Raw genomic sequence first — 24617 nt, forward strand, 5'->3', positions numbered from 1 at the left:
ACACAAACGTACATACATGCAAACACAATTGAACATATATACATACAGCCAATATTTTTTTCTCTTCCCTGCTTTGCCCAGTTATCTTATCTTGCTTCCACTCCCATTCTTCTTGCAGGTTCCCCTTTATGATCAATGGGAAGATGTGATAAAAGGGCTGAAGGTTGAAGTATTGAACAACGATGCTGTGCTTCCCAGTCGTGTGTATTGGATTGCTTCTGTTGTTAAGATTGCAGGTAGATTCTTTGAGGAGGAGCATAGAAAAGACTATGGATTTTCTTTGATTTTTTAAAATGTGTCCCACTTCGGTCCGAAAAGTTGATATAAAGAAGATAAAGTGTTAAACTAGTTATCCAGAAGTGGTGCCCTGCCTTCATTAGATATATTCAAGTGGAAGTTGGAAACAAAACGTGTTGCAAATTCTTCCTACACTGGACAGCTAATTAGACATCATAGCCTAAATGGCTTTCTTCAGTTGTATGTTTTCCTGACACTAACCAACACATTTAATGATCTCTGCCTGATCATAAGGTTAGACAAATAAACATTTCAGAGTTGATTATAAATGGGCAGCTATATAAATGTAATAAACAAACAAATAAACAAATAAATAAATAACCCACTTACACTTCTACCACAAACACAGTCTTTCATTCATTCATTCTCACAGCTTGGTTTAAAAATAGATCCTTTCCAAAGAATATTTTCTCCTTTTTCTTGGAATGATAATCTGCTAAATGAAAATGTAGGAATAGCTTTTCTAACAGCTAGGATGCTGCCATCAGAAGCTCAGTCTTCCATCAGACTTTTCCGTGTGTGTGTGTGTGTGTGTGTGTGTGTGTGTGTGTGTGTGCATGTTTTGGCTTCAAGACGGGAGTCAGAAAACTCTGTATCCACAATTTTTATCCAGTCATACTAGATGTGGTCTAAGCATTAGCTTAGCCTCTACCTTCATATCCCTATCCCAAATATTAAAAAAAAGCAGGACCTCACATTTTTAGAGCCAAAGTGGTTTGCATAACCAGCCACATTTTCCAGCAAAAGGTCAGAAATGTCTGTTCTCTAGACCATGGTCACTAAACCCTGAAGCCCAACACTACCCAACAGATACTAGCCATGAAAGCTTATATCAGTATTTTGTTCCCAGTAATTCCTCAGAATCCCAGATATGCCCAGGAATCCCCAAAGACAATCAACTGTACTTTTGGGGATGGGGATTGTTCTGTTCCTGTCTTCAAAACTTCAATTTTGGCAGGTTACAAGGCACTGCTGCGTTATGAAGGCTTTGAAAATGATTCCAGTCGTGACTTCTGGGTCAACCTAGGTACTATGGAAGTGCATCCAGTTGGTTGGTGTGCCATTAACAGCAAAATTCTGGTGCCACCCCAAAGTAAGTATCTTAAGTCTTGGTCAGTTGTAGAACTTTACAACATACAATTTCCTTTTCTTCTCTTATCTAAGAAAGTTACTTTATATGTATTTGTGCTAGTGATTATACCGCTGTGGAACAAATTAAGCAAATCGAAAGCTTCATTGTAGAATATTTAATTGCATGTTATCTGCAGAATTTAAGGGAAATCCAAGAAATGGGTATGGAGGTTGTGTAGATAGTATAGAAGTTTTCTTGGCCTATATACGTACTGAAATCTGCTCAATGCCATTTTTTCATCCAAATTTTTTGCAATACTTTTTTATAGCAATTTGTTTTAACTAACAATTTCTATTTTTACAATATTGTTCCATTTTCATTTTTAGAGTCATTTAAGGGTGCTTTTTTAATATGTTGAACAACAACTTAATTGTGCCTGGATATTGCAGGAGTTGTAATTCAGCACATCTGGAAAGCAATGACTTTAAGAAGATTGATTTATATGATGATTTGATCATCAGATAATGTAGTAATACCTCTTAACATTTGTTTTGATGTTTTAATCCAGGTGTGTCAAACTCACATTGTCACATTGTCATGTGACATATTGTGACTATTTCACCCTTTGCTAAAATGTGAGTGGGGTGGCCAGCACTTGATGCATCCAGCTGTGGGCCATGAGTTTGACACCCCCGCTTTAATCTCTCTTATGCTTTGTGAAAATTCTACCAAATAAATGTAAATTGTTTGGAGCACCTCCTTGAGTAAGTTTAGACTTAGTCTGCTTTTCTGCTTAACTAGCACAATTGGGGGGGGGGGGGTAAGTGGCAGTATATACTTCTTTGCAATACAGTATACAGGTGAAACTCGAAAAATTAGAATATTGTGCAAAAGTTCATTTGTTTCAGTAATGCAACTTAAAAGGTGAAACTAATATATGAGATAGACTCATTACATGCAAAGCGAGGTAGTTCAAGCCGTGATTTGTCATAATTGTGATGATTGTGGTTTACAGCTCAGAAAACCACAAATCCACAATCTCAGAAAATTAGAATATTGTGCAAAGACGCAATATTCTAGGCTCAAAGTGTCCCACTCTAATCAGCTAATTAAGCCATAACATCTGCAAAAGGTTCCTAAGCCTTTAAATGGTCTCTCAGTCTGGTTCAGTAGGAATCACATTCATGGGAAAGATTGCTGACCTGACAGCTGTACAGAAAACCAACGTTGACACCCTCCATAAGGAGGGAAAACCTCAAAAGGTAATTGCAAAAGAAGTTGGATGTTCCCAAAGTGCTGTATCAAAGCACATTAATAGAAAGTTGCGTGGAAGAAAAAGGTACACAAACAGCAGGGATGACCGCAGCCTGGAGAGGATTGTCAGGAAAAGGCCATTCAAAAGTGTTGGGGACTTTCACAAGGAGTGGACTGAGGCTGGAGTCAGTGCATCAAGAGCCACCACACACAGACGGATCCTGGACAATGGCTTCAAATGTCGTATTCCTCTTGTCAAGCCGCTCCTGAACAACAAACAACATCAGAAGCGTCTTACCTGGGCTAAAGAAAAACAGACCTGTCTGTGTGCTCAGTGGTCCAAAGTCCTCTTTTCTGATAAGAGCAACTTTTGCATCTCATTTGGAAACCAAGGACCCAGAGTATGGAAGAAGAATGGAGAGGCACACACTGCAAGATGCTTGAAGTCCAGTGTGAAGTTTCCACAGTCTGTGTTGATTTGGGGAGCCATGTCATCTGCTGGTGTTGGTCCACTGTGCTTCATTAAGTCCACGGTCAACACAGCCATCTACCAGGAGATTTTGGAGCACTTCATGCTTCCTTCCGCAGACAAGCTTTATGGGGATTCTGACTTCATTTTCCAGCAGGACTTGGCACCTGCCCACACTGCCAAAAGCACCAAAACCTGGTTCAATGACTGTGGGATTACTGTGCTTGATTGGCCAGCAAATTCGCCTGACCTGAACCCCATAGAGAATCTATGGGGCATTGCCAAGAGAAAGATGAGAGACATGAGATCGAACAATGCAGAAGAGCTGAAGGCTGCTATTGAAGCATCCTGGTCTTCCATAACACCTCAGCAGTGCCACAGGCTGATAGCTTCCATGCCATGCCGCATTGAGGCAGTAATTGCTGCAAAAGGGGCCCAAACCAAGTACTGAGTACATATGCATGCTTATACTTTTCAGAGGTCCGATAGTGTTCTATGTACAATCCTTGTTTTATTGATTGCATGTAATATTCTAATTTTCTGAGATTGTGGATTTGGGGTTTTCATGAGCTGTAAGCCATAATCATCACAATTATGACAAATCACGGCTTGAACTATCTTGCTTTGCATGTAATGAGTCTATCTCGTATATTAGTTTTACCTTTTAAGTTGCATTACTGAAATAAATGAACGTTTGCACGATATTCTAATTTTTCAAGTTTCACCTGTATATGAAGATTGTGCTTCATTGAAACAGCTACCTATTTAGAGAGATAATACCATTGTTGGAAAATTGAGTACATGTTCACTGCAGCAAGATGTTGATGCTTAATCATTATTTAGACCCTATGTTCAAAGGTCTCTGTATTGATTCCAAAAAAGTGTTCAGCAGGGCATATAACCAAAAAGAATCTAATTAGAAGGAGTTTGATTCAGTTCTGTGTACTTCCACAGATACCAAAGGCATATTACACTGACTTTCTTAAATGTTTCTATACAGCTATCAATTCAAAGTTTACAAACTGGAGAGGGTACCTTATGAAAAAATTGGTGGGGGCTCGGACAATCCCAGTTGATTTCCATTTAAAGGTGAGGATGGGAACTCTAACAAAATTATTTAGATTAAACTAGTTTTTCAGTAGCTCATTCAAATCAGGTATAAGTGGCAAGTAAATTAATTTCCAGAATTCATGCTGCATAGAATTCTTGGAGAAAGGATTTATAACCAACAGTGGTGAAAGAAGATCAGTCTAATGTAATATGTATTTTAGCCTGATTATCCTTGTGAAAGTATATTTTACACATCAAAATTATTTCTTTGTAATCAATATGAAGTAATGAAATGATGAATTTAAGGAAGAATTTTTGTGTTTCTCAATGAAAATAAGATATTGATCATTTTAAGGACTTACTGTTCATAAAGTTTCATTTAAGTATAGTATAGCTATCCATTAAATCAGTTTATGCTCTTTAATTGTATTAAATAATGTTATTATTTATTAAGAAGAGACAGGAGGAAAACAATTTTTCTTTTTCTTTGTGTTATTTCTCTTAGGGATTAAGATCACTATACTTTCACAGCTCTATTACTAGTTGACAAATTCTAGAATAAAATCAAGCAGAATTGGTCTTAAAGGCCGGGGGGGCGGACAGTAAATCCTGCCCCTGCTCATAAAGGATTGTTTAAAAAACTTGCAAGTAAGTCATAATTATCCCATCATCTCAATTCAGTGCAGAGATGGCGAAACCAGCTGGCAATAAACCACCTAGGGAGCTCATGATCATTGTTGCAGCACTTCCTGATTTGCAGATTATTACTAGAACCTAATGTATAAAATAAGAATAAAACTGCTATCCAATTGTGTTTACTTTTTCAGATTACACTGTGACCTGATCCTGAATGTGACTATTATAGGCATGAAGGGGAAACTTTAATTCCATTTTCACTCCCATTATTTAATAACAGTTTCTTTTCTTCTGGTACTTTTTTATAATTGCAGCTGAAAAAGAATGGCTAATCCATAGGGCTAAGGGAAAGATTTAAGTTTTCTACTTTCCTCAAACAGTGGTTCTATTCCAGATCATTTCCCTGTGTGTTTACTCTGAAGATGGAGGGATAGCTTCACAATATGTACTTTTTGCAAATGACTAGGTCAGTGATGGCGAACCTATGGCATGCGTGCCACAGGTGGCACGCAGAGCCATTTGTAAGGGCACGCGAGGCGCTGCCCTGTCAGCTGGCCAGCGCGCATGCGCGTGCTGGCCAGCAGAGTTCACCCTTTTTTAAAGACATTTTTCACCCTCCCCAGGCTCCAGAGGCTTTATAGGAGCCTGGGGAGGGCGAAAAGAGCCTCCCCTGCCCCCCGGAGCCCCCCCGGAGGCTTCAGGGACCGTCCAGAGGCTTCCCTGAGGCCTTCGGAATGCTTAAAACGACCCTCCGAGCAAACCGTAAGTGACTTCTGGTTTGCTCGGAGGGTCGTTTTGAGCATTCCGAAGGCTTCAGGGAAGCCTCCGGACGGTCCCTGAAGCCTCCGGAGGGCCTCTGGGGGGGTGGGGGAGGCTCTTTTCGCCCTCCCCAGGCTCCTATAAAGCCTCTGGAGCCTGGGGAGGGCAAAAAAAGCATGTAACAATGGCGGGGGGCACGTTGTGCGTGCATGCACACTGGGGGTCGCGCATTGCATTATGGGTGCGGCACGCCCCCCCTGCACTCCCCTCACTTGTGGCACGCAAGCCAAAAAAGGTTCGCCATCGCTGGACTAGGTTAAACCTTGGTTTTGGGATATAATAATGTCCCAGTGTTTCTGTTTTGCAGAGTTGTGGGGCTTTAACTCCTTTAATGGAAATTAATTTTTAAACTCCTGATTTGGGCTCTGGAGCTGTGGGGTTTCCCAAAGAAAACAATTGATCATCCATCTTCATGTCCACTCTCTGGTTTACTCAGATGACTGAGAGCATGAAGTATCCTTTCCGCCAAGGCATGAGGGTAGAAGTAGTGAACAAGGCCTGCATATCCCAAACACGAATGGCCATTGTGGATACTGTGATTGGTGGCCGGCTGAGGCTTCTCTATGAGGATGGAGACAGCGATGATGATTTCTGGTGCCATATGTGTAGCCCTCTAATCCATCCTGTAGGCTGGTCCAGAAGGGTTGGCCATAGCATGAAAAAAACAGGTGAGTTTCATATTGGATGCAAACAGCGATCGCTCAGGATTTTCATGTATTGAGGCCAGACGTTTATATTTACCCAGCAGATAGCAGTGACTGACCCTTCTTAGTATTTGTGAGCACACCAGGCAATTCCTATCTACTTTGGTTCACTGGATATTGTCCTAAAACAACAGTTTTCAACCTTTTCAGACAGACAGATGAACTACCAAAGTACTCTCACAGATCAGCTATAGTTAGGAGAAATTGCATTAGAATATGTTCAACCTAATTTTCTTTTTTTATAAATGTATTTCTTATTGTAAATACAATAAATTTATATTATACGCAATTAAGGTGTGTGTGTTTGTGTGTATCATTATTTTGGAAATTATTTGAGATTGCTAATGTCCCATTGTACTGTACTATTTTTCCCTTTTAAAGTTTACAAATAGCTAGAAATCCCCTCTTCCTCAATTCTAACTGCTTTCTTTATATGTCTTCCTTGATGGAAGAAAAGAATAACGATATGGCAAACCATCCGACCTTCCGGAAAATCTACTGCGATGCTGTTCCATATCTCTTCAAAAAGGTATGAATGAGTCGGGTTCACAGTGCTGTCCTGCATGATAAGAGTTAGCTAAAATGAGTTTTAAAAAATGTAATTTGGATATATTCTGTGAAACTATTGAAATCTTTTTTATGTAGTACAGTGAGATGGATTTGATAATGTCCAAGAAACACAGTGTAAGAATTTGACTGATGTAGGGTAAAGAAATGAATCTCTGGAAGCTAAAGGGAAGATTAAGTAGAATAAACTTTTTCCAGAGACACAGAACTGGCTTTTAGTGATTAAACAAAAGAATCATTCTAAGCCAGCCTTCCTCTGCTTCTCCCAGACCTGAGGATGGCCTGCTAGGTCAAGAGCAACTCTCAACACCCGTCTGCCCAGCTGATTATTTTCCCATCATCAAATTTTCATGCCTTCGTGTTTCTTTCCACCTTCCACATATCTGAGTGGAGAGGTATGGGAGGGAAAGAGAGACAGAGGGAGGGAGGGGGAGAGAGAGGGGGGGAGAGAGGGAGAGAGAGAGAGAGATTTAAATATGGGAAATAATTGAGATGTAAGTAGCTGTGATCATAGAGTGGTGTCGTGCCCTAGTGGTGAAGATACTCACCTCCCATTTGGGAGGTTGAGAGTTCAATCCTAGATAGCAGCAGATATTTCTCTCCTAGGGTGCAATGAAAAAACATCTACTGAGAACTCCATGTGGTGTCAGGAAGGGCATCCAGCCAGTAAACACTTAGCTCCATCCAGTCACCCTGACTCTACCCTGAATTAAAGAATTACGGGGTTGTAAAAAGGGAGTATAAGGAGATGATATCATATTGTGTATTAAATGTTTACATTAATTGTAAAAAAATAATACACTGATATTTTATTTTCATCCCCACCCATTTTTAAATAATTTTATATAATTCTACTCACTTTTGCAGTTCCTGGCATACTATTTAGAACCAGGGGTGAAATTCAAAGTCTTTTACTACCGGTTCTGTGGGCATGGCTTGGTGGCTGTGGCAGGTGAAGGATATTGCAAAATCCCCACCCCACTCCAGGGGAAGGATACTGCAAAATCCCCATTCCCACTCCAATCTGGGTCCAGCCAGAGGTGGTATTTGCTGGTTCTCCAAACTACTCAAAATGTCCGCTACCGGTTCTCCAGAACCTGTCAGAACCTGCTGAATTTCACCCCTCGTATGAACAAACCATCTTGCCTTCTTGTTGAAATTCTCATTAGCCACAGCCAGAATAATCCAACAAGGCTTGGGATATCAGAACAAAACGTGGTTAGTATAACATCTCAGGAACAGAGACAATATTCCTTCCTAATCACCCTCAGTAAGAGCCCTTCCTTTTATGTGCCGACTTCAGATCCAAATAGAAATATGGCAAGTGATAGAAAGTGTGAACGATGTGTGCTTTGATATATATTTGCAGCTGAAATGATTCAACTTTTTGTATGTTTATCCTGTAGGCTCCTGCACTGTATTGTGATATTAAAGTGATAGCTCTTATCTAATATCTAAGAAGTCAGAATGATAAGGGAGCAGCTTGATCAACAATAAGCTTTATTTGAAAAGCAATTAGAATGCAAGGCTCTGCCCATTGTATTCAGTTGTTGATCAGTCCACTAATCTCAGCATATTCCTATAGACCAGGGGTGTCCAAACTTGGCAACTTTAAGACTTGTGGACTTCAACTCCCAGAATTCCCCAGCCAGCAGAGCTGGCTGGGGAATTCTGGGAGTTGAAGTCCACAAGTCTTAAAGTTGCCAAGTTTGGACACCCCTGCTATAGACATTCACATCTTTGATTCCTATTTATCACTTTCTTCTATCATCTATTATAGGTACGTGCTGTCTATCCAGCAGGCGGCTGGTTTGAGGAAGGCATGAAATTGGAAGCTATTGATCCTCTGAATCCTGGCAACATTTGTGTGGCTACCATCTGTAAGGTATTGTGAAGAAGCCAACGTGACTGTAGTAATACAAATATGCCTCTTGGTATCCTTCCTCCTGATGGAATTGGGAATTACGTGCTTGCTGATAAAGCTTTTATCAGCTAATTAGCCTTATTCAGACATGGGCCATCCTTATATTGGACCTGGGAGAGAAAGAAATACTCACTTTCCTCCTATGTTCCTCCTATGCCATATAGATTTTTCTGCTTTTTTCATTTCTGGAAACAAAGTATACTTGAATGAATTTAAAAATGGATTAGTTTCACTGTGTTTTTTTATTGATAGTTCTTGAGCCTTCTTTCTGGTTGCATTATTAGACTTTCAATTTATAACTTCTATAGAAGGAATGGAATATAATTCTGGTTATGTAAACTTTAGGGTGCACCAGACTTTGCCCTTTGACATGGGTAAGTAACCAAAATGTAATTGCAATCAGTAAACCAAACAAAACTGAGACAGGAAACTTTGGGCGATATAAAAAGGGGTGCTGAGATTGTTGCACTTGCCCCAAAATAACTTGTCTTGTTTTTTCAGTGAATTTTTAGACACATTATTTTTCTTTTAATGGGTGTTTAGGAATCCACTTTTTCTTTTTCGTGTGTGAACTAGGGAATCACTGTTTTTAAAATAGGTTTTAAAAAAGTAAATGCTTAGGCTTCATTAAGTTCTTTGGAAGAAAAGTTCTCCATGGAAGAAAAGCGAAGAATAAATTTCTAAAAAATAAATGGAATAACATGGCAAGCTACCTAACTTTGGCCTTTCCAATTATATGTCTGCTACAGATTTTCTTCATTTGACTTTGGTGAGGCTGGGAATTGCTACCATAAAATATGTCTTTATCTAATGTGTTTAGGTCCTTTTAGATGGTTATCTTATGCTTGGCATAGATGGCACAACTTCCGAAAGTGATTCTGAATGGTTCTGCTATCATGGGTCCCTGCATTCCATTTTCCCTGCTGGCTTCTGTAAGAACAACAACATAGAGCTGATTCCACCAAAAGGTGAAATTTTACTTTTTCTTAGTTTGCTTTTATGGCAAAATTGGCACCGTTCTTTTTTACAAGATAGTTTGGGGAAAACAACCTTGTCACATTGGGCCAGCCTGTCTTAACCTAGTGCTTTTCATGGCAGAGTTAGAGTCCCAACTTATTTGAATAGCAGAAAACTGGACAAGGCTGTTTCATGCTTTATTTGTGGGTTTTTCCTTTTGGCATTAAAGACAAAATATGATCAGCTGCTCCTGTCCTTTTCTTTTGGAAGGGCAGGTTTGGTCAGAATCCTCTTGCTGTCCTCTGGTTTTGAAGAAGAATATCTCTTTCGCCACTTTTTTTATTGGAGATGGTTATGCAAATGTTTGTGTTCATACTAATATTTCTCATTGCTCTTTTAAATAATTACTTTATTTTTTATTTTTTATTAAATTTTATTAAATTTATTGACTATCCATCTTAGCATAAGGTAACTCTTTACAATATTAAAAAGAAAAAAGAATACAAAACCTATACACAATAAAAAGATGAACTGAATCCTACCTAAAGGATGGGGAAGGAGGGAGTAGGATGAGTGGACGGGGGGAGGTACGATCTATTATTAATCTGTCCACATCCGCCCATTGGAGCCCTAAGCCAAGGGGCACAGCCAATCTTTAAGCTCTTGCGGAAAGTCAGGAGGATTGGAGCCAACCTCATTCCAGGGAGCAAGATATTCCGAAGGGCAGGCGCAATGGCTCTTCTCCTGGACACCATCCACGAGAATACCCTGTCCAATGCGGCCTGCAGCTTGCCTCCTCTGCTGGCGCAGGTGGGGTGGGCCAAACCCATTGGGATGAGACATCCCTGCAAGTAGCCTCAACCCACGCTATGAAGGGCTTTAAAGGTGATTACCAACATCTTGAATTGCACCCAGAAACAAAACAGCAGTCAGTGTAGCTTGCAGAGCAAGGATATTAAGTGGGCCACTCTTGGGGCCCCCAAAATTGCCCACACCACCACACTCTGCACCAGCTGCAGCTTCCGAATGCTGTTCAAGGGTAGCCCCATGTAGCGAGCATTGCAATAGTTGAAATGTGAGATGACTAGGGATTGAATAAGTGCAGGGTTTTCTGATCCAGGTGAGGCAGCAATTGGTCCACAATCTGAAGTTGTACAGTCACAGTCTTAGCTTTGATTGCCACCTGCTCCTTGAACAGGATTTGTGAGTCCAGAAGAACCATCAAGTTGTGGACTGATCCTTCTAGGGCAGTGCCACCCATCCAGAGCTAAAAATATCAAAGTCCCGGAACTTGGGGTTCCATATAATAAATTCCACAATTATTATTGCTAATCTGTATTTTACAAAAATAGTTTTGCTCTGTATTCCAATAGATTATGTGTTTCTTTTTGTCAGTTATACCTACGAGGATGAAGCATTGATCTTGAAGGTTGCCACTATGTCTTCTGATAATGTCTGTCTTTTTATGATAATGGTGGTGTTAGTTTTTCCTCCCTCTTTCTCATGTCAGAAAACTCCCAATTTCATATTTTAGGCTATGATGCTAAGATCTTCAGTTGGGCAAGTTATCTAGACAAGACTAGGTCAAAATCTGCACCAACACGTCTTTTCAATGTGGTGAGTACTGTTTTCACAGGCAAGATGATAAAAACAAATCGGTCTCTGTCCTGATAAATAGCAGATAATATTTAATGGAAGCATTTGTGTTACATTCCATCCCCTCATCCACTTCTTCCTTTTCTTTCATTTTTATTCACAGTACCAGTCTTTGTGAAAAAAAATGTGAAATCAATAGTAATGATACAAAATATAATACAAAATATAATTCATATTCTATTATGAATGAGCCTCTATGGGATATAGATAGATCCAACTCTTCATGATCAAAATGTTTTCTGTTTTAATTTGAGCTCTGGAATTAGTGCGGGCCTATGTTTGCATTTTAATTCTTTCTTTGATTCATTGAATATTTTGTGTCTAGACCATTTTATACTTTCCAAACCTGTTGATACATTTTCACAATAAAATTTAATACAGAAACATTTTTGCAGGGATTTAGATTGCCAGATATAAAGAATGTATAACATGTATTATGTATTTGGTTTTATTCTTTTAGGATTGTCCAAATCATGGCTTCAAACTGGGTGCTAAAATAGAAGCAGTAGACCTGATGGAGCCAAGACTTATCTGTGTGGCAACAATAAAAAGGATAGTCCATCGGCTCCTCAGAATTCACTTTGATGGCTGGGACAGTGAATATGACCAGTGGGTAGACTGTGAATCACCAGATATCTATCCTGTGGGTTGGTGTGAATTGATAGGTTACCAGCTGCAGCCACCAGTAACTCCAGGTGAGAAAAATAAACAGTTGCACTACTGGATATGAGAGAGAAGCTTCAGCCTAACCCAAACCATACTCTAACTCTACATAAAAACTTTGAACCACAGCGAGGGCTAAAGAGGTAATTTAAGAGGAGCTGGTTTTGGCAGTCATTTTAATAGGAGCTCCCTTTGGAGTGGGATGGATCCCTAACATGCGCCATTTTAATCCATAAACTCTGATGTGCCATCCCTATTGTGCCATATATGCCAGTGCTTTGAATCCCGTGTCATTTCCCAAAGATAATAAAAATGGCAATGTGCTCTCTCTCCCCAGTGGAGCTACATTTAGTAGGGCCAGGAGGCTGTCCAGACAACTGCTATGGGGAGGGTGCATGTTTCACCTTCAGTCATTTGTGTCTGGTAGACCACATCAAGAAATCAACTCCAAGGAGGCTAAAACTACTTTTACTGTGATTGACAATATTAATAGAATATTGGAATTCTGGGCTCTACCAGACTGTAGAGTCCCACTCTGAGGCAGATGTGTGGTTCAAAAATATGATACGATATGAGAGAGAGAGGTGAAATTTAGTATACCAGATTTCAGAATGAAAATACACAAAGGCAGCAACACTAGGCTGTGACACAAAATAATACAGAAGCCTGTTCCTCCCATTCTTCTCCCTCAGGCTATGAAGTTCTTACACAAGAAGTTCCAAACCCATTAAGTTAGGGCCTGATCATGGAAACAAGTGGTAGCTATGTCTTTATATTTAGTTGCTGCTTCTTGCTTCTTGCATCCTGTACAACATACCATTCTAGGCTTCTTCTTCTCTTGACAATAGAACCTGAATTGCCTGCATTTGCCAAGGAGGTTTCAAAGAGGAAGCGAAAACCATATGGAAAGAAAAGTAAGAGGCACTTTCACTAAGTATCTCTGTTTCATCTTAATCACAAAGCAAAATTTGTTACAATTTGTCCTGCTGAATAGAGCAGAATCTGAAAGGAAAAACAAGAAATCTACCTCAAAATAAATAAGATGGAATGTTTCCCTGGATCAATTTCTCTCTGTGTGATATTCATTGCAACATCAGTCAGTCAGGGAGTATTTAGCAGGATCTGCAATGCAATCAGGGCCGTCTTAACAGCATTATGGGCCCCGGGCAAAGCAGTGTACTGGGGACCCTACAACAACTACTCACAGGAATAGCAATGTAAATGATTGATAAAATTAAACATATATTTGCATGCTAGTATTAATTAAAATGCAGTAAAATGTAATAAATATGTTGCTGCATTTGCAAGGTGCATTGAAGGGGTCACATACACAGATTAGTATGGGGCGCCTATGCTCGTGGGGCCCATGGGCAAATGCCCACCAGGCCCATGCGTTAAGACAGCCCTGAATGCAATGCCTTGTAATTATAGTAAAGCCTTGATTTAATAAACTAAAGAGGAAAAGGGGTATGCATTAAAGTCCAGTGTCTATTAAAAGGCAAGAAGGATTTTCAAGCCCAGAAATAATCATACCTGAGAAGAAAAGGAATTTGAACTGCTGTGGAACCAATAGGCAGTGCAAGCTACGGAAGCTCTATGCTGAGATTGATGGCAGATTCAGCAACTGCAAGCAAGGCAATCAAAGCACTTAAAAAGCCAAAGCTAAAGCCACATGGGGATTTAGGATCAAAGTCTGGGGGATACCAGTAACAGAAAGATCCCCTAATTATATGGACTCATTCAGTCCAGGACTCAGAGGAACTGATGGTAGAGGTCAGCAGTGGACTGGACACCAGGCAGTTGTACCACCCAGTGCCTAGTTTGCTGATTAAATCCACACTCTGGATCCAGATTTGTCCATCAAATCTGAAGTCAGATACACCAAGGTCTATTAGATCAAAGGTTTATTTTATCCAGGCTAATAATTTAACTGAGCTACAAACATGCCTTTTTTTCTGCCATGTCCTCATGATGTTGCTTTTATCTCATCCCCAGTCTAGACCTGTTACAGTTAAAAGCTATCAATCCCTATATTTAACTTACCCAGTAAATCACAAGTATGGACATTCCCACTTGCTGTTATTATTCCTCTGGCAGGTTAAGGATTGAAAGTGGAGGCAATGAATTGATTTCAAGGGATTGAAGGACTGGTGGATATCACTAACTCGGCCATGAGGAACAGTCTTTATATGTTTTTGTGAGCCTTCTTAATGGTTTTCTGAGTCAAATTCCGAACTGGAAGGATTGTGTGTGTAAAGGTTTTATGTTTTCCCCATTCGTAAGGAGGCAGTGAGGGATGAACATGTTTTGCAGGCAAAGACTTCATGTTGAAACTTTGATATATCCAACTGATAGGAAAATTTGTGTAAGAAAGTCTGGAAAGGAACTTCAGGGTACCTGAACCTGTTCTCATGCAAGTATTGCTGAATCACAATTCTTAACTTACCATGAACAATGGAGAGATATGCTGAAAACTATTAAGTACCATTTGAAATGCAATGCTGATTCTGAACTAAGTGTGAAGCATTTTCTTATGCTGTTCATCAGGATTGTTTTTGTAATCAGATTGAGAAATGTTTAAGCCACAAATTGCCTGTTTTCCTTTTTTCGGGAGAACCTGCAATCTCCCTGTTATATAATAATTTATCCCTTCCACTACAGTTGTTATAGCAGTTTTGCTATTTGATAGACAAATTATATATTGATTGATGTCTGTAAAAACTTTGTTGCTAAATTGATGTGTACTTTGGTTAGGTGGGAAATATGCAGTTAAGATTGTGAAAGCATCTTTGTTCTATAAGAGCCTGCTAATTGCTTAACAACCACATATCGATGAGCATAAAATTATCAAGCTTTTCTCTGCAGTCTGATAACATTTAAAGGACATCACAGGATGCTTTACTATGACTCTTTCATGCCTTAATTTTCTGATGGACTTTGCTTGCACCTTGTGGCATGTGTATCCTATGCCATGGCTAACTAATTATTTTGTCTCTATCCCTCCACATCAGCGTACAAAATGTAGGCTGGGAATGATATCTAGAAGAAAGAACCGTATTTCTTATAGCTGTAGATGCCACAAATTAAGTCCAGACCCTTATAGGTGTAAATGATTACTGTTTTACTATTATAATAGGCACTAGGTTTATATGCTTAAAGTCTCAGCTGGCTCCCACTGAAGAAGTATTTTAACTAAGCCACCCAGAGTCACCTTGTTGTAGGTGAGATGGATGCAGAGAAATTAATGAAAAAGCAAACAAACAAGTTGGAGGGGCCTCCTACCCAAATGTTCATAGATGTCTCCAAGGCATTTGATAATATTTGTGCTTCTGTTGCATTACCTAGGCAGATATATTAAATATATGTGTCAGTTCCTAGTAATTATAATTTTAAAATAACCTTCAATAAGATTTGTATCAATGTGATTAGTTTGGACGTATTATAGCTTAGTACATCTGCTTCATTTGTCTCATAGGTGAGTTTAGATTATCAATCCTTATTGATGTAATCAACCAGAAACTCATCTGTATCATTTTAGTTGCATTTTGGGGATCACTTCACATTGCTTGCTTTATATTTTCCACCAAAATTGTAGATTACTTAGCCATGAAAAACAATCATTTTTATATGCAGATATTTTACAGGAAAAAAAATTGATATAAGAATCCCCTCCCTGTGTATAATTGTTCAGCCCTAATACAACAGAGCTGCTGTGAGGTCTTTGACAGAATTGTGAGGTGGATGTATGACTGTTTTTATTCAATTTGCTAAGGAAAAAAGATGACTGCTAAAGCCCGCTCCGTCAAGGAGGCAACTAAGAAAGTGGTCACTCCAAAAACAAAGGAAGAAACAAAAGTTACCAAAAAGCTGCCTACTTCAAAATCAAAGGAGGGAGTACCAAATGTTTCAAAAATTGAGGCAACACAAACTAAATCCAAGACTTCTTCAAAACTACTGCCTAAAAGTAAGGAAAAGGGTATAGTGCTTCATTTCTCCAATTCGTAAACATGAACAGGAAGAGCGTAGTCTTAAGAAAATTGCTAATATGCACATTTCAACTTGCTTAACTGCAGGCAGTTTGGGAAGGTTTTCATGGACAGGTTTGTAATGTAACTTGTAAGAGCTACTGTAGTATAGATAATTATCAACTTATGATTGGTCACCTACTGACTGTTCAAAATTACTGCAGACCCTGATAATAGAACTTATGACCCATATTCAAAGTTATGATATCCACCCTGCTCAGTGATCATGTGACTGCATTTTGGATGCTCAGCAGCCAACCCACATTTATGACCATTTGCAGCACCTTGCGGTCACATGACTGTGATTTACAACATTTTTGCCAGGAACTGGTGTTTACTTCCAGTTTCCTGCAAAAATGCCCCATAGCAAAGAATGGGCTTGCTTAACAATTGCAATGTTAGCTTAATGACTATGGCATTCACTTAACAACCACCACAAAAGAGGTCATAAAATCAGGTGCAGTCAATGGCGATTTGTTTAACGATTGTCAATAATAACTCCAAAATGCCTTCACCTTAAAGATTTATCTTGATTTTCCTTATACGCTGACAATTTTGAAACAAGCACTGTTGCAAAAATACAATTGCAAAAAATAATTTTCAATGTAAAATTTGAAAATAGACACTTTTACTTTAAAAGCAGTAGCTTGCTAAAACTTTATGAAGAAAATATTGAAATTTTGTGGGGAGTTATCTCATGGCATGATCTGTAATTTTGTTTCTCTGGATAAATTGATAAGAAACAATAATATGTGAATCTAGAAATATTTTTGTTTGATGTTTAGTTTTCCTAGTACTTATGTGTGAATAGCAAAAATTCTTTTTAGGAATAAAGGTTATTGCTAGCATTTTGTTCATGTGTAAGACCTTTTAGATTTTTATTCTGTAATTGAACAATAGCCTTTTTCTGTGTTTCCTAGCCTTTGTTGCTGTGCAAGTGAAAGAAGAAATGCTTGAAGGTCCAAAGATGAGGCTTGCAACTCCACAACATTCAGTGCCAGTGAAGGATGAGGACATGGATCAAGAAGCTCCAGCACACTCTATGATAATTGGCTGCCTAAAGGATGAAGGCATGGAACTAGAGTCCCCAGAAATCCAAAGGACAGATGAGCAGGATGGCAGCAGGAAGGTTGAAGCTGCAACAAGCCTTGATACACTTGGCTTCTTAAAGGATGGGGTTAAGGAACCAGTACCCCAAGCACATTCTATTGCAATTGCCTGCTTAAAAGATGGCATAAAAGCAGAAGCAACAGTGAGCCCAGTGCTCATTAGCTGCTTAAAAGATGAGGATGTCGACTAGAGGTTCAAGCAGCATAAATATCAGTGGTTCTGCAGAGCAGTTCTTCATGAATCAAGGAAGGTGAATTGCTGACCCCTTTGGACTGTACTCTAGCTTTTTATGTGATACGATCAGCCTATGAAACAATTATTGGAACATATATTCTATCCCATCATGTAAAAAGGCAGGTCTACAGTGCTGCTCTGAATACTACTATGGATGAATTTCTGCATGATAAAACACTGTGGCAAGGCAGGGATGTGTTACAGGGCATTTGTAACTTGCCTGTCCACAGCAGTCATTACTATTTCGGTCAACACCGGACTGCCTCCAAAGCAAGTTATTGGGCTGGTACTCAAGAAAAGTTTTCTGCTGAAATAAATGGCAGATCAGGAAAATGGGTAAGAAAACTGAGGAGCTCAGTGTCTTACTATGAAACGGTATTCTTCCAGCAATGCATATTTAATATGAAAGGGGCCACATAGTTCACAAGGTCTATCTCTGGAGAAAAGATCCACTGATCCCATTCAGTGGCAGGCTTGTATAGTGGAAAACTCCAAGAAGTATCAGGCTTCAATAATTGATTTATTGTTTCAACAGTTGAAAAAGCAGGACACAGCATCAGTCTCTTATGACCAGATTAGCCATGGGCAAGAACCTCAAATTTACTTAGATCTTACACAAAAGACAGTTTAAGCATGCGCATCTATAAGGACCCCAACCTATAAGAGGGAATTACTTTACATATGATAAGGATGCTAGATAGGATGGGTATCATTCAAAAGGCGATTGATTCTATCAATAACATTAGTTGAAATGTGATATCTCAGCTTTGATACACAAGTGCCAAGAAATTAATTGCTATTCTAACAAGGTGACCCTATGTTTAATTGTGGAAGGAGGAAAAATAAGTCAATCATTTATAGCCTTAAGCCTGAAATGTCATAAATTCTGAAAGTATTTGGGAACATGTATGAATCATTCATAGAACTACAAAGAATTTTTAATCCTAAAATCCATGAATATGAATGATATTCATATTCATAAATTGAGGCAGTATTTTCTATTTCCTGAATGGAGGAGAGTTTCCTAAGTCAAAATGGGGAGATCTTAGCTACTCTCAACAGAAGAAGTTCTAGGAGGCCTCAAATTATTTGGAACAATTTTTATGAGGCCATAATTTTGGTTTCCCCATTGTATGCTCTAGCTCTTTGATAATGTTGCTTGCCTTTTCTTCTACTATTTCAGCTTTGCAATATGATTTTTGTAGTGTTGTGACCAGAGCTATAGGTAATTGTCCAAATTTGGTTGCAGCATAGATTTCTCCAAAACATCATTCTTCTACACCAGGAGTGTCAAACTCAAGGCCCACAGGTCAGATCCGGCCCACAGGGTGCTTAGATCTAACCCACGGAGCTGGCCTGGAAACAGCAAAGGACCAGCCTGCAGTGCCCCTGCCAGCGAAAATGCAGCTTGGGGGTGGGGGGCGCGTGTTGCCTCCCCCCAACACACCGAGCTTCACTTTCGCTGGCAGAGGGCTATCAGAACAAACAAAAGGAGAAATGTTTTCCCTTTTGCATTTCAACATGCAAGAAGGGACAGGAAAGGAGAAAGGGAAAGACAAAGAAAAAGAAGGAAAGATTGGAAGAGAGCAATGAAGGAAAAATAAGGAAAGAGGGGAAGGAAGAAGAAAGGAGAAGGGAGAGGGAACGAAAAAGAAGAAGGAAGGAAGGAGATTACAATGAGTGAGTGAGGGTCTCAGGAAAGTCCTGCCTTAGCACTTGGCCACCACAGGTGCCCCCAACACGAGTGACATAGAACTGGCCACGCCTATCCCTCGGCCATGCCCCCAGCCCTCTGAGGTCAAACCTAACCCTGATGCGGCTCTCAATGAAATTGAGTTTGACACCCCTGTTCTACAACTAAAAGAGTTACGTTTTTGTGCTTGCTAGGAATTTTAGGAGTTATAGTTCCAGCATATCTAATAGGCACACACTAGGAGAACAATATCCTAAGAAATGCCTTTGAACTTGTGCAAATGATTTATTTAGGCACAATTCAGAAACAATATAAATACAGCACAAACTTCACCATTTTATCCGTACATCAGGTGTTTTTTTTAAGCAAACATGTGGAAAACATGTTTAAATCTTGCTTCCCAAATGGACTGATCAATTTCTACTGCCCTACAACTACTAGCTGAAAATACGTATAATGCGAAATAAATGTACATGTTTTCCAAATTATAATAGTTTAGAGACTACAGCTATACCATGCATAATTTTGAATGTACTTTCTGTTTTTCACATTGCTGGACTGATCATTGTAACGAGACAAATAATGTAGATCAAAAGATGATAAAAGCATATACCAAGGTCTTCCTTCTCAAATTTCTTAACATTATGAGAAACTGAAAGTATGTTTCCATCAAGAGACTCTTCATTCATGCTTTACTTTTCTTTTCCTTAATTCCTGAGCTCCTCACCTGCATCCCTTATTTGGAGTGAGTTCCATCCCTGATTTTGGATACAGTTTAGCTGGTTTATTTGGTTTTCTGGATATTCCAGCCTGGGCAACTTTGGAAAATAGTGACAAGCTTCACTTTTTGGTTATATAGATTTGGTGGAGATCCACAAGTGGCCCCTACTCTCAGATTCAGGTTATCAAGCCACCTGGAAAATAGAGAAAAAGAAGAAACATCATTTATTTTATTATTTATTTGATTTGATTTATAGACCGCCCCCTCTCCCCGGAGGGACTCATAAAATCATGATTTTACCAGATTTTGCTGCATCTATTTAAGGGTGGGTTTTTGTTGGCTTGGAGTTTTGCGGGGGGGGGGTGTGGATATTTTTTGTATGGTTTTCAGATATTAAATTGTTAATTTGTGAAAACAAGGAAGCAGGAAATGCTGCTTGTTTATGATGTTTCCAAGTATGTTCTCAGTAGATAATTACTATTTTCTAGGAAAAACGTGAAACACAGTTGATCAGCTTTACAACAGAAGATTTATCCATCAATTATATGAACTTGTATAATCACTATTTGGCAATCAAAGTTTAACCTAGGCTAACATTTTAGCATTTAAGATCTATAATTCCTTCACTGAGAAAAGTAAATCAGAAGTCAGTTGCTAAAAAGAAGTGGTTGATGAATATCTGTAGCTATTCCATTAGCTATTCCATTTCCTGTCCCACCATCTACACTTTGCAGAAAGAAAGAAGAGTCAGTTAAATTTAAATCTCGAGATTTCTCTTTGGCATTGCTAGCCAAAACCAATTTTTCACTGTTCATGGCTATGAGATAAAATCCAGGTAAACAATCCCAGATCTTCTCTTATCTCAGTAAGGATACTGCACCACGCCATCCAGTTATTATATTTATTCCAGCCATTCTACTTACACAAACATTTGAAACTATTTGCAACACAAAATTAAAGTATACCTTTTAAAACAATTATTCATATTAGTACAATTATTTTTTTATATATTAGATTGATGAAATACATGTACTTTTAGTATTTTGAGGAGCAAATATGTTTCTTTGAGGGAACATTCTGTGGCCTGAAAATTACACATAAGAATCATTCTGTCTACCAAATAGATGAGACTCTGGCAGGAGAGGCATCTTTAGTTAGCCTGTTGTTGAAATTGAGGTGGGCCGACAGGCTCTAAGATGTTTTATTTCTAGTATCTGAATAAAATAAGGCCTTTATTACAGTCAAAGATAAGCATGGGGTACAAAATATTAAAAAGCATTAAAAAATTAAAAGGGTAGGAGCATTAAATGGGTGACAAATTAGACCTATCAAAAAACAGAGTAGTGTGGAATGACAAACTTGGTGCTAATTAAAACTGGTTTATGGTACAACAAGACATCTTCTGATGGATTTTTAAGTCGCTGCACAGAACCTGGCAGCATTATATATTGTAGCAGGGTTAGTATCTGAAAGCAGCAGGGAGGTATAAAATTGTTCTCTGAGCCATGGATATTTATGTAATAATGGTGACATGAGAATTGCTCTGTGGGTTGCAGACAGTACGCCCCAGTACGGGCGTACCAGAGCCTGCCTGGAGCACCGGGTACCATTCTGGTCTGGTACAGCTGAACAAAAAATAAATCATGATCAATAATATCAAAAGTTACTAGAGAACCTGAATAATCTAGTTGCACTAATATCATTCAGTAACTAAGATACATCATCAAAAGATGAACAAAACTCTTTTAGTGCCATAGCTTGACCCAAATCCTAACTGAAATGGATCTTGTCATCCAAATGAACTTGGAAATAGTAGGCCATCCCCTTCTCAATTATCTTACCAGAAAATGAATATTTGTGACTAAATTATAATTACAAAGATTTTCAAAGTTCTTATAATTGCTCCATTTGAATATGTACATATTCTATCATCAAGGTTCTTCTCTCTTTATCATGAAGCCATTCTTTTCTGTAACATATATTGGCCAAATTGGTGGTCATTTTTCTCTAATTACTCTATCCAGCTTCTCGAATTCCATGTAAACAAGAAAAACTGATACTGACATGATTATTTTCTTATGACCTGCCCCAATACTCAATTACTCTTGGCTTCCTGATAAATCAAGGTATTAAGAAGGAAAAAAATATTTAGGATTATCCTCCAGATAATCTGGGACTACACCTGTAAATCACTAACCAGCATGGCAGAATTAAATTCGCAAAGTTGCAGGCCAACACATCTGGAAGGACTAGGTATGGGAAGATCTCAAAACATGTGCAGCTTCAATTGCACAATCCAATTCTTCCAAACTTTTTAGCCCCTCCCCACCTCTACTTTTAAAAAGTGATTTGATTCTACAAAAATAATCTAACAGATCTGATCACGAGGCACTTGTATGATTTTGTGTCAATACTGTCTTGAATAATATATATTAGTTACCATTAGCTGATTTTGTATGAAACTACTAATAGGTGGTCATTAATATCTTTTCTTCATTCCAGCGTATAAGAAAAGGGACAAATTTTCTAGTTTAGAAGAGAAGTACTGGGAATTAATGACTTACTTGTGTAATGGGAGAAGTCGACAATCACAGGAGAAAGGGATATCATTCAAGTTGGTTATCTCCAGAGCAGTGAAGCCATGTAAATTAGGTAAATTGTACATTCTATTTTTCTCCAGATACAGACTTTTAATATTTGGACCCAAGCCAGAGAAGGCTCCAAAAGAAACCTGCCAACACAAGTTGGTAATGCTAAGTTCAAGAACCGCAGAAGGAATTTACAGTTATCCCAATCTTCTATTTCCACTGACCCATTGTACAGTATGTGTCCAATAATTGTAAGAAAATTAGTGTATTTATAATAAAATTAGTGTATTTATAATAAAAACAGTCAACAGTTTGTTTAATTAAACAAAACTTACAGTTGAAGAGCTGACTATAATTAGCCTCTATCAAATGTATAGCTCAAAAGGGGGAAGAGAGCATGGTGACACGGTGAAACGGACTTTCCTGGAGTCCCAGGATCGCCACCAAATTCTGGTCATTGGACGGTCCATTCGGACCTAAACCATCCTGTAGAGATGGTGACAGGTAGGGGTACACCCTGTCGATCCCCGAGACACCCGCAAAGTCTCTGGCGATCTGGGAAAAAGCCCCTTTTGCCGGCGACTAAGAGTCAGCCTTTTGGCTGCTGAAACTACTGACCGCCCCGAAACGCAAGTGCTGAAGAGAAGCATGTCGATTTGGTGAGAGTTTTAATTCTTTTTTTTTAAAGGGAGAATACCTAAAACCTGGAGATTTTACTTAAAAGAAAGACTGATAAGAGAATAAGTGGCGGACTTAAGAAATAGTTAATTGAAGGTTTCCTTTTTTCCCCCTTTTAATACCGGAAGCCTGGCTGGACTCACGAGGCAATTTGATTTTAATTTGGACTAGTTCCTTGCGCTTCTCTTCTTGCTTACTTTGTTGAATTTCTTGGAATTATTGCTACAATTAAGTTAGAACTGACCTATAATTTTTTCTCTTTTTATTTACCATATTTTTTTTAAAGAGAAAGTTAAAGGCAGTGTAACAGTGTAACAAGGATTGAGATTAAAACAAGTATCACTGCCACCTAGTGGATTTGGAACAATGTTTTTATTCTTGCATGAATGTTTGGAGAGAAGCTGTTCAAAGTTATTCAGCTAGATAGGATAGTGAGAGGAATGCAGGTGTTTCTTGGGAAACTATCAGCAGCTGGAAATTTACTTTGAAAGAATAAATAAAAATCTTTCTGTTTAAAGGGGAAGCTTAGAGTGACCTTGGAAAGTCTTTAACCTTATAAAGATTTTGAACTTTTCTTTTTTCGCTCCCTTTTGGTGGCAGTGTTTATCTTACCTTGTTTTGGAAGTGTTTGCGTACAATACACCAATGACTGAATAATATCAACTAGACTTCATGGTCAAGAAATAATTATGACAATTATCAAAGTTTATGTTCCAATTATTGATACAGAAGAAGAGAAGATTGACCAATTTTATGATAGTTTCCGTGGAATATGCAACCAAGATGTGGTGCTAATGGTTGGGGACTAAAATATCAAAGTTGGAAATAATAAGGAAAATGTGATTGGACTGCAGGGTCTAAAAACACAAATGAAGCAGGATATCAATATCTGCTAATCCACTAATTTCTTCATTGCCAACGAAGTCTTGCAACAATAAAAATGATGCCCACATATGATATTACAAGATGGTGTACACAAAATCAAAATGACTATATTATTGGTACAAGTAAGTGGAAAAGCTAAGTTATAACAAACAAGTGGCCAGGGATGATACAGGTGGCCATTAACTTACGAACACACTGGACCTTAGAATTTCGGTCATAAGTGATTGTAAGTCAATTCACCCATGATCAGTTTCAATTTTACTACAATTTTTATGATGGTGGTAATTGAGTCATTGTGGTCATTAAGTAAATCCAGCATATCCAATCTGGGTTTTTTTGCTGGAAAACAGCAAAAAAAAAAAATTGCAAATCTCAGTCACATGATTAAGTACATTGCAATCAGTCATAAATGCAAGCCAGTTGCCCACTGTCCAAAATTCGATCACATGACTGCAGGGGGAACAGCAGGCATAACTTTGAGGATGGATGCAAATAACTTTTTTGAAGTCTGTTGAAACTTCAACAGTGGTGGATATATACTTAAATGCCGCATTGTGGAAATCATTTAGTTTTTTTCTCCATGAGCTGCTTGTGATGTATTTTAGTCAGTTCCTG

At 38.7% G+C, this 24617-nt stretch overlaps 2 protein-coding genes across 2 annotated transcripts in view; one reads left to right on the forward strand and one right to left on the reverse strand.

Annotated features, from left to right (window-relative positions):
- Window positions 1-19820, forward strand: part of L3MBTL2 (L3MBTL histone methyl-lysine binding protein 2) — a 47168-nt gene extending 27348 nt beyond the window's left edge. The window contains exons 8-19 of the mRNA XM_081957079.1: window positions 119-236; window positions 1256-1390; window positions 4093-4181; window positions 6034-6265; window positions 6754-6830; window positions 8649-8753; window positions 9613-9760; window positions 11284-11366; window positions 11866-12100; window positions 12917-12982; window positions 15841-16032; window positions 17014-19820. Of these exons, the coding sequence (XP_081813205.1) occupies window positions 119-236; window positions 1256-1390; window positions 4093-4181; window positions 6034-6265; window positions 6754-6830; window positions 8649-8753; window positions 9613-9760; window positions 11284-11366; window positions 11866-12100; window positions 12917-12982; window positions 15841-16032; window positions 17014-17393 (1860 nt within the window). The 3' untranslated portion in view covers window positions 17394-19820. The remainder of the gene's footprint in view (window positions 1-118; window positions 237-1255; window positions 1391-4092; window positions 4182-6033; window positions 6266-6753; window positions 6831-8648; window positions 8754-9612; window positions 9761-11283; window positions 11367-11865; window positions 12101-12916; window positions 12983-15840; window positions 16033-17013) is intronic.
- An 83-nt stretch (window positions 19821-19903) lies between these two features.
- Window positions 19904-22615, reverse strand: CHADL (chondroadherin like; the record flags this gene model as incomplete). Its single annotated transcript, XM_081957080.1, has 2 exons — window positions 19904-20044; window positions 22416-22615. Coding segments are annotated over 2 exons (330 nt in total), but the record flags the coding sequence as incomplete, so codon positions are not given.
- Between the last annotated feature and the right edge of the window lie 2002 nt (window positions 22616-24617).

The sequence above is a fragment of the Natrix helvetica genome (assembly GCF_964273705.1).
Source record: "Natrix helvetica genome assembly, chromosome: 6".
NCBI classification, from domain to species: Eukaryota; Metazoa; Chordata; class Lepidosauria; order Squamata; family Natricidae; genus Natrix; species Natrix helvetica.